Genomic DNA, 8,828 nt, shown 5'->3' on the forward strand with positions numbered 1-8,828 from the left:
CCTCTTGGCCCTTTCTCACCAATGACCACGATGATGTGCTTCGGATCGTTTTTGTTTTCTCGTTCGCTCCGCGGTACCATAATTCACCAACCAGTCACTAGCGCCGTTGCCTCCAAGGTGAAGGCGTTTATCGGGTTTTTGTTTTGGTGGAAAAATCATTTCGGAAAGCATAAACCGTGCCACACGGAGTGTGTGCAAAAGGAAAACGAGGGAGAGGAAAGGCTCTGCTGGTTCGTTACACGCCGGAGCCAAGCGTCGAAAAGCGGAGGAAAACACAAACATCACTTTGTATGAAAGGCCGTCGGGCTTGACCGTAAAACAAAGGCAGCAACGGTGCCTGCTACGGTGCCAGCAACAGCACCAGCACCAGCAACACTAGCAGTAAGAAGGCGAAAAGCAAATCACGGCGAAATGGCAGTATTGAGCATAAATTGAAGTCCCTCACACGTATGTGCTCGTATGTAGAGCATCCTTTCTGGGGCCGAAACACGTACCTTGTATGCTGGCAGCTGCCGGGCACCAGTATCCCTGGCCCTGGCCGGCGAACAATGTCCGTTGCACGGCGCCGATGGTGTGGTGCGGGCACGAGATGCTCACCAACGTAATTGAAGCGTATCCGAAAGGCGATCCGACGTGGCCTCGATGCATGCGTGTTTGTGTGCGTTTGTGTATGTGTGATGAAATGCCTGTCAGATCACGGACACACCGCACAAACACAACATCGTCGTTCGCTCCAATTTGTTTCAACGCCCGGGACGCCCATCCAATCACTCCGTTGCGTGACCGTGCACCGTGCCAGGATTGGAACACTCTCTCTCTCTCTCTCCTGCTCTGTTATTTTATGCTTTGCACCTGTCCATGGGCGGACACACACTCACTGCGTGGACATAAATCTGCGTTTCTTTTTTGTTCGTTGTTGCTGCTGCTGCTGCTGATGCTGCCTGGTGTATGCTGGGGGCACGTTAGGCGGCCACCGATGGGGCGGAACTGGGAGCGAACGGAACCGGAGATTGGCAAAATGTAAGGCCAAATGGTGTGTACTATACGAGCTGCTCGTAGCGTTTCAGGTTATTTCAGCCGGCCCTCATCCACCGGTCTATTGAGTATTCGAGGGCGGCCACCCAGCTGGTCGGTCGACGGTGGTCGCAGTCCAGTCCGGATGCGTGGAGTAAAGCATGAAAAGGAAATCGGGAAGAGAGGAGCGGAAAAAGAGAGAGAGAAAGAGAGGGAACACCGAAACGGGAAAAACGAATTAAATCTCCAATTGATGGCTTTATTGTAGCCCGATCCCGGCTGTAGTGTTGTGTGATCCCCTTTTTTTTTGTTGCTTCACATACAAACGTTTGTGACAAATTTGCATACAAAACGGGATTTAAAATGGAAAATCGTTCCAGGCCAATTCCAGGGGAAGCGCTTTACTTCGTTGAAAGGATTCGTTTTCGATTTCAATTTTGGATGATTAAAGCAATTCCAAAGGAGCGCTCTCAGCGTCGCTATCTGAGCTGGAGATGGAGGTGGAGCTCAATTTAATTAGCCCTCAAGCATAAGCGTCCGGACTTACCGCTTCTTGTCCATCTCGGTCTCCGTGTGGAAGTAGTAGTGTCTGAGGCTCAGCTCCGGTGGTACAATTTCGAATGCATACTTCTTGCCCCCGGCAGACGATGGCTGCACACGATAGCCCTGCAGGCAAGCCATACCTGTCGGACGGAATTGCAAGAAGTGGAGTGTAAGCGATGCATTAGCATATCAATTCGGGCGCATGGCCTCCGCGGGGGTTATGCACTCACCGATGGCCGTCTTGCTGGTGCCATCGTGGTAGAAGTAGAGCACCGCATCCTTTAGCACGCAGTAACGTTTGGTCCACGAGCGCCATTTACTGCCAAGCTTCGACAGCGGTCCGCAGCAGTCCGGTTTGGTGATGGCCGTAGCGGCAAGCCGTAGATTTCGGGCACTAAACGATCGGAAGAGATGCAGATGCACTCCATTTATGAGTTCCCTAGAATCCAGTAACTGAAGGAACCGAGCAACTGACCTGTTCTCCAACCAAGGATCACACTGCTGGGCGGCATGGCTAATGATGGCGATCCATCGGCTGGCCGCCTCATCCGAATCCGCCGACAGCTGCACGTTAACACCTTCCTCGGTGTCGATCGTAAAGCTAAACGGGCGACTACCCGGTTCGATCGGATTGCGACTGATCTTGTGATTCGTGAGCATAACTGCACCGATCGGTTGATTGTCCTGTGGATTCGTCAGCACACGGAATAGTTCGATAAGTGGGCCAGTCTACCTTCGATAAGGATATCTTTGATCCACTTACCAACTCCGATCGATAGTAATACAGGCAATGGTCCGGCCGGAGTGAGAACCAGCGCCGTACCCATTTGCCAGCGGTAGAGCAGTATCGCCACAGGAATCCAGTGTAGATCGAGGGATGAGACGTGCAGTCCTCCATCGGTGAAAGGACTCCAATCGTACGAGCGACCTGCGGAGGGAAAAATGAAAACAAACCACATTTTTCGGATAAATTCTTCGGCGACAGCAAGTCAATTGACTTACCTCCAGTTCCAGCGTATCACTGCCAGCGTGCGCAATCTTCACAACCTCCGAGTGGCTCTTGTCGATCACCGAAATCCCGTTGACCGACAGCACGATATCCCCTACCTCCAAGCCCGACGTTTCAGCCGGTGTGTCTGGCTCGATAGCGGACACAACGACCGGTTTTGAGCCGTGGATACGAAACCCAAACTCACCCGACTTCCGGCACACTACCACCGTCTTATCGGTGTCTATAAAAACGGGAAAAGACTCACCGGTCATCAGGGAGAAAGGTCCACCATCGTAGATTGGCGCACTTACCGAAACTATTGCTGTTCTGTCGTCGGTACATCTCGACGCACGACTTCCGGTGGACTAACCGGTGCGTGATGGCCTGATACTTCTTGCGAAAGTCACGCTCGGAGTCGGTAGAACCGCGGCGCTCGATCGTCGAGTCCTTTGGACGCTCGAAACTCCCATCCGGTAGCTCGTGCCGTCGCCAAACATCCCGATCCGCAATGCAGATCCACAATCCGGCCCTATAGTTACCGTGGTAGATGCCCTGGTCCGGCTCGGAACCCGGATCGACATAAGCTGCACCTCCCCCCGCTGTTCCTCCTCCCGGAGCTACACATGGAGATGAGCCGGCCGGTCGGAGATTGTTGGGTTCTACGTCTTCCTTACCACGTTCTTCACTCTGCGATGAAGATTGTTAAGCGAATCATGGATTAGGTATTGAAGAAGGATCAAACAAACGATGAGAGATTCTTCCTACCACACGAAGACACACGCAAAAACACACACCAGCAGAAGGACAAGCGATCACTAACCACTCACCTTGGCCCGGTACTCCTGACGGCTTTTGAAGTGCCGTCGATCGATGTGCCGATCTTCGGAGCGAAAGCGCTTGTCCATCTTTTTGTAGAGGCGCGTGTGGTGGTGCGGCGTTTTGGTGCAGTCTGGTGAATCAGCGAAACCCTCCGGCGGCTGCACGATATCCGGTCGGTCGCCCTCGGTTGAGTCGAGTGTGAGAATTGAATCCTCCGACTCACCGGGAACGTTAGCTACCTCCACTTCCTTGCCACAATGGGAACAGTGTACCTGGCGGAGAAGATGCGTTATCCGGGAATGTTAGGATAGAAGAAGTAGATCAAGTTGCGCGATAGAGACAGTTACGCACCTGCTGTTCGCAATGGGAGAGCGCATCGGCCTCACTGTAGAACACGGAATCGGATCCCGGCGAAACGGAGCGCAAGGACTCGGTCGAGATCGCCTGCAGACGCTTCTCGGGCGAAATCTTCTGCTTCCGTGGCGATCCCGCGGCTGTCTGGGCGGCCGTGGCTGGATTGCGAAGCTGCGAGTAGTACTGCGGTGGACTGAGTTTATTTGTTGGCGCTGTCGCTGATTGCGGAGTTGGAAGGGTAACGGTAGTGGCCACGATACTGGCCGTCATCGAGCTGCTTCCGGACATTGCCGCAACGGCTGAGGTGGGTTTGTCGGGGGATCGAACGAGAGGCGTTTTGCTGCGCCTTGGCAACGTTCCACTGACTCCGATGGAAGACGCTGCACCGACTGCTTCTTCCATCGCGGCACTGCGCGCTCTCGGTGATTTGCGTGTTTTCGGTCGAAAGCGTTTCGCTTTGCTACTCGGACTGGCACCATCCAGTACGTTGAGGGCGCTTTTGTCCTCTGGCGAAAGCTTCTTGAACCCGGGGCTCGGTTGGCGCAACATCGGCGTGGTGTACGTTTTGATTGAGTCTTTGTCGAACTCCAGCTTAAAGGTGCTCTTCTTCCGGCGCCGTTCTTCCTCATTCCAGTCGCCCCGACCACGCCGAGCGCTTCGAGCGATGGTTCCGGTCGTGGCCGCGTGCGACATGTGCTTCACCGGTGCGTCCTGTTCGTCGTGGGACGACGAGAGGTACCGCTTGCCGTCACTTCGCTCGTCATCGGACAGCGAGACGGGGCTTTTGGTGTGGGCGGTGGTCGTGGCCGACCCCGCCACCACTGCCACTGCCGATTTTCCCTTCGCCCCGAGTGGCTTAGCCAAGGGTCGCGAAGGGGAGCTCTTCTTGTTGCCGACGCTGAAACTATCGCTCGAACTGCTGCTGACGGAGTGCGTTGGCGAGGGTTTGGGTAGCGGTGGTTGAGGTGGGAGCTGTACCATGGCCGAGAGCGTCAGCGGTTGCTCCTCGATCGGTGGCGTCTCCTCGCACACCGCATCGACCCGGGCCAGGCTGTAGAGGGAGGAGGCGCTCTCGAACGATGAACCGTCCTGGGTGGTGGCTGTTGGATCGGAGTAGGGGAACGGAACGCAATCCGGCGGGGCGTCAGCGGAGAAACCAAGTAGTTCAGCACGCGAGACACATTCGAAACAGAAAACAGGGATTCATTATTTACAAAGGATGCGTATAGCGAGGTGTTTTTGCGTGTGGTAGTAGTAGTAGAAACAGCAGCAGCACCCTAGCAGCACGGTTCTAATGGTGTGAATTGCCAAGCAAGGCAAAGCGAACGACACGACAAGCATTATGAGCAAACATAGAAAGCACTTGCGTGGCGGACTTGAGATCCTCAACTACACAACTTATCAATCGATTCCGCGACTCATTGACGGGTGTCGCAGGACGATCTGTTGGTAACACTCTCGCACCTCTCTAGTGTTGCCTTGCAATGGTGTTAATGTGGTGTAAGTGGGTAACAACATTGTAACAAGCTGCCGGAGAACAAAGTGACGTGAGAGCGCTAGCGGATGGGCAGGGGACGGGCACCAGCCATTATGGGGCAGCATAAACACAAACGATAATGGCGATAACTTTGGAGGGGTGTTGGGAGCAGTAGGGAAAGAGCATAAATGGCAGATTAACACTTAACAGTCAGGATGGCTTAGCTACGATGGTTTTGTACTAGTACCAGCAGGTCACTCCGTTTCATCATCGTGATGATGTTAGTGGCAGTTATGGTGCTGTGAGTGCTGGGACTCGTAAAACGATAATACATTAGCATACGCTTTGCAACGATCGGTGAGATTAGACTTGGAGCTAATAATGAAAGTTTCATAATTGGCCAATCGGTGTTACGGAAGTTGATTGTACGGAAGCGTTGCCCTTGTGAGGTTTGATGCGGAAATGATGTTTAACTGTGTTTACTAAACCACTTTCGAATGGTTTTTATCGCCTCGACAGAATATCAAACAGATGTAAAGCTTGTGGAAACGCTTTGAAATGTAGGTCAATGTGCTTTGCTTCCTCTGTTGGTTTGAAATTTGAAGAAATCAATTGATGCAGAGCACCAGTGGCTTCAAATATTTAAATAAAGTTCTTTGATTGATTCTTCCATACGCATTTTCATTTAAAACACATGGCTAGATTGATTTACTTTTTTATAAAAGGCTATTGAAACTTTATGCAAAGTCTCATAAAACTACAAACAGTGAGTGCAAGTTGCTACAAAATGTTCAAATTACGTTTCACTAGTATATCATAATGATATTTTTTCTGGTCTAAATTATTACTAAAATTCACTACTCTATGAATTTCCATAAAATGCCATACCAAATGACGAACCTGAAAATGCATGTTCATCACTGTGAACGTTGTGTGTTTAACGAACCACGGATGATGAGTCATAAACAACCACCAACCAGCACGTAGCTTCCAGCACAAGGACCCAACGACAGCCAATTATGCCCATCACTTTCAGCGAATGCAGGCGATCGATTAATTACATTATCTGGTGTCGATTGCGGTCGATGCCTAACGTGAAAGCGCAAAAAAGAAACACCGCACTTCAGCTGCTCCGACACCATGTTAATGCAGGCGTCCATCAAGCATAAATTATTCTATTTGACCTCATAACTAATGGATGTTACCAGGGCGGAGCGACCAACACTCACATACATTGATGTCATAAAAGCATTGGAAGGTATTAACCCGGCTGGAATGCATCAAACGCAATCCGTCACCCAACATTCCCGGAATCGAAGTGGGAGAGGCAGGATAGCAAAATATGCTGTCAAGTTGATATGCAACGGTGACAGATACCAGGGAGGAAGGAGGAAAAGGGAGATATCATAAATGCACTGAACGTTAGTCAGTGCATTGACATTCGTGGAAAATGCGCGGAAAAACCATTCCAGCATAGGTTATGGTTCGAGGCAGCACGTTGTTAATGTTCAGAGAGACACGCACATTTAAAACACAAGCACACATTGATATACATTGGGGGAAGGGACACTAACAAGGAAGCGAAACACACATACACAGACACACACAGAGCGAGAACACCGAGCGTGCGAGTGTAAGAAAAGGGGAGATGTTCGAACCTGTTGGTGGTTTACTGGTCTGGGGTCTAGTGGCGTGCATCGCCTTGTATGTACCTTTAGCTCCCGAGGTGCCCCGCTTCGAGTTGTCGGTACAGGTGACGTAGTCCTCGGTGGTGCTACCCTCCGATCCTGCACCACCACCACCACCAACAGCGCTAGTGGTCACATCTTTGAGCAGATCGATCGTTCCATTGCCGGGTGATCCCTTAGCGTATGGACCGGGACGTCCGACGGGAGTCATGGCCGTGTGCTTGGTTTGACCGGGCAGATGCGACGGTTGCTGGGTGCCCAGGGGAGTACTCTTCCCGCTACCGGCACCAGGTGCCACCGAGGACGAGGACGGTGTGCTACTGGAGTCCTCCTTCTGCAAGCCACTGTAGCGTTCCGGTGGTTCCTGTGGTGAGCTGCGTAAGCAAAAAAAAGGAAGGCAAGGAAAATCAAGGTTATTTGAGGTCATCTAACGTTCCGCTTCCTCCCTTCTCCTCACTTCTCCCTCCATCTGCTACCTACCGATGGACGAGTGGTTCGATTTTGTGCTGCAATTTCTGCTGCTTCTGATGTTCGCTGTTACTGCGCGCCGCTCGCTTGGAGGGAGAAAGTGGGCGCGATGGACGGCGCAGGGTCGCTGACTTTTGTGCCCACTGAAGGTCACGTTCTTCCCGTTCCATGCTCTGCGACGGTATGACGGCGATTGACGGTGTCGTCGGTTTTACGATGCCGATACCGATGCCAATGCCCGCACTGACCGCATGCTGACCAGCCGTTCCGTTCGGTTGCTGCTGCACTCCGGTCACCGTTGTCGTCGTTTGCTGGGGCAGCGTACTGGTGGCAATGGTCACCGGTAACGGTGGTAGAGGCTAGCAGAGGGGAATGGGGGAATGGGATGGAAAATTTTAAACATTTTCCCACGGAATATCGTTCGCACGATGGATATCGTTCACTCGCCGCGTACTGCGCGGTACAAACAAAAGCCATCAACCCGATATCCGGCGTCCGGAGGATTATGTATGTGAATTTAATTAAACCGTGCCAGGATTCGGAGCCCTGGCACACAATCTCCGCCATAAAGGATGCCAGCTCACTGCCCGGCTGTGTTCAGTGTACCGTGAAAATGCATTGGAAATGGATTTGCTTGCCGGAAATGCCATTATCCGTTTCACACAACTAGAGGCACGGATTGGAGGTTTGTTTTGTATGGTGTTTCGATGCAACATAGAATGTAGAATAGCTACAAAATCAGAAAATCAATTCGTGTTCGGTGATTTGATGAATGACAACTGGTTCAACTGCAGTGGAGAACTGGTATGGAAGTGACTTGTAATTTTATGAGCGATACACAACGAAACAGAATTTCGAGGCTTCGTATGGTTCGAAATAAACAACCTTCAAAATCATAACATTAGATTCAATCAAGAGGGGTTCGCATTATAAACGCATTGCTTAAATTCCTTATCAAGAGCCAATACCAAACAGATACAAACAAAATATGATGAAATTAAGAAGAAGGAACATAACAAAAAACACTTGATGGAAAACTGCAGAGGGTAGAATAATAAAAAAAGTGTGTAGACACTAAATTAAATAGAAGAAAAAACTATAACCAGTCCATTTACGAATGAGCTCAAGTTCTTTTTGGTTGAGTCTTTTTTCTGCTGCTGATGAAAGAAACTTCCATGGGCCTTCTGCTTGACTTCTGTTGGGCTACACCAGATAAAACCATTCCTGCACGTTTCCCTCTATAAAGTTTTAAGTCTAGGTGTAACGAAGGACTGGCAGACCGTGCGCTGCCACCTTCACAGCCATTCCAATAAGCCTTTCATGTTAAACGAAGAGTAGCAGAAAATGAAAATGTGAAGCAATCCACTCGAAACGCCACCATCAGGGCTGAGCTGGCGGGATGGCGAGTGCGGGTTAGAGAGCTTAAAGGTGAGCAAATTATTAATTACAACACCCCCCCCCCCCCCCCCAAAAC

At 51.0% G+C, this 8,828-nt stretch overlaps 1 protein-coding gene across 1 annotated transcript in view; it reads right to left on the bottom strand.

Annotated features, from left to right (window-relative positions):
• Positions 1 to 960: 960 nt before the first annotated feature.
• The window catches only part of LOC126576574 (uncharacterized), a 62,311-nt gene continuing 54,443 nt past the window's right edge, over positions 961 to 8,828 (bottom strand). The window contains exons 11-21 of the mRNA XM_050237884.1: positions 7,367 to 7,713; positions 6,911 to 7,260; positions 3,719 to 4,821; positions 3,376 to 3,639; positions 2,860 to 3,235; positions 2,560 to 2,789; positions 2,321 to 2,485; positions 2,033 to 2,241; positions 1,788 to 1,951; positions 1,562 to 1,697; positions 961 to 1,125 (exon numbers count right to left, since the gene is read on the bottom strand). Of these exons, the coding sequence (XP_050093841.1) occupies positions 1,074 to 1,125; positions 1,562 to 1,697; positions 1,788 to 1,951; positions 2,033 to 2,241; positions 2,321 to 2,485; positions 2,560 to 2,789; positions 2,860 to 3,235; positions 3,376 to 3,639; positions 3,719 to 4,821; positions 6,911 to 7,260; positions 7,367 to 7,713 (3,396 nt within the window). The 3' untranslated portion in view covers positions 961 to 1,073. The remainder of the gene's footprint in view (positions 1,126 to 1,561; positions 1,698 to 1,787; positions 1,952 to 2,032; positions 2,242 to 2,320; positions 2,486 to 2,559; positions 2,790 to 2,859; positions 3,236 to 3,375; positions 3,640 to 3,718; positions 4,822 to 6,910; positions 7,261 to 7,366; positions 7,714 to 8,828) is intronic.

Source organism: Anopheles aquasalis, chromosome 2, assembly GCF_943734665.1.
Source record: "Anopheles aquasalis chromosome 2, idAnoAquaMG_Q_19, whole genome shotgun sequence".
Taxonomy (NCBI): domain Eukaryota; kingdom Metazoa; phylum Arthropoda; class Insecta; order Diptera; family Culicidae; genus Anopheles; species Anopheles aquasalis.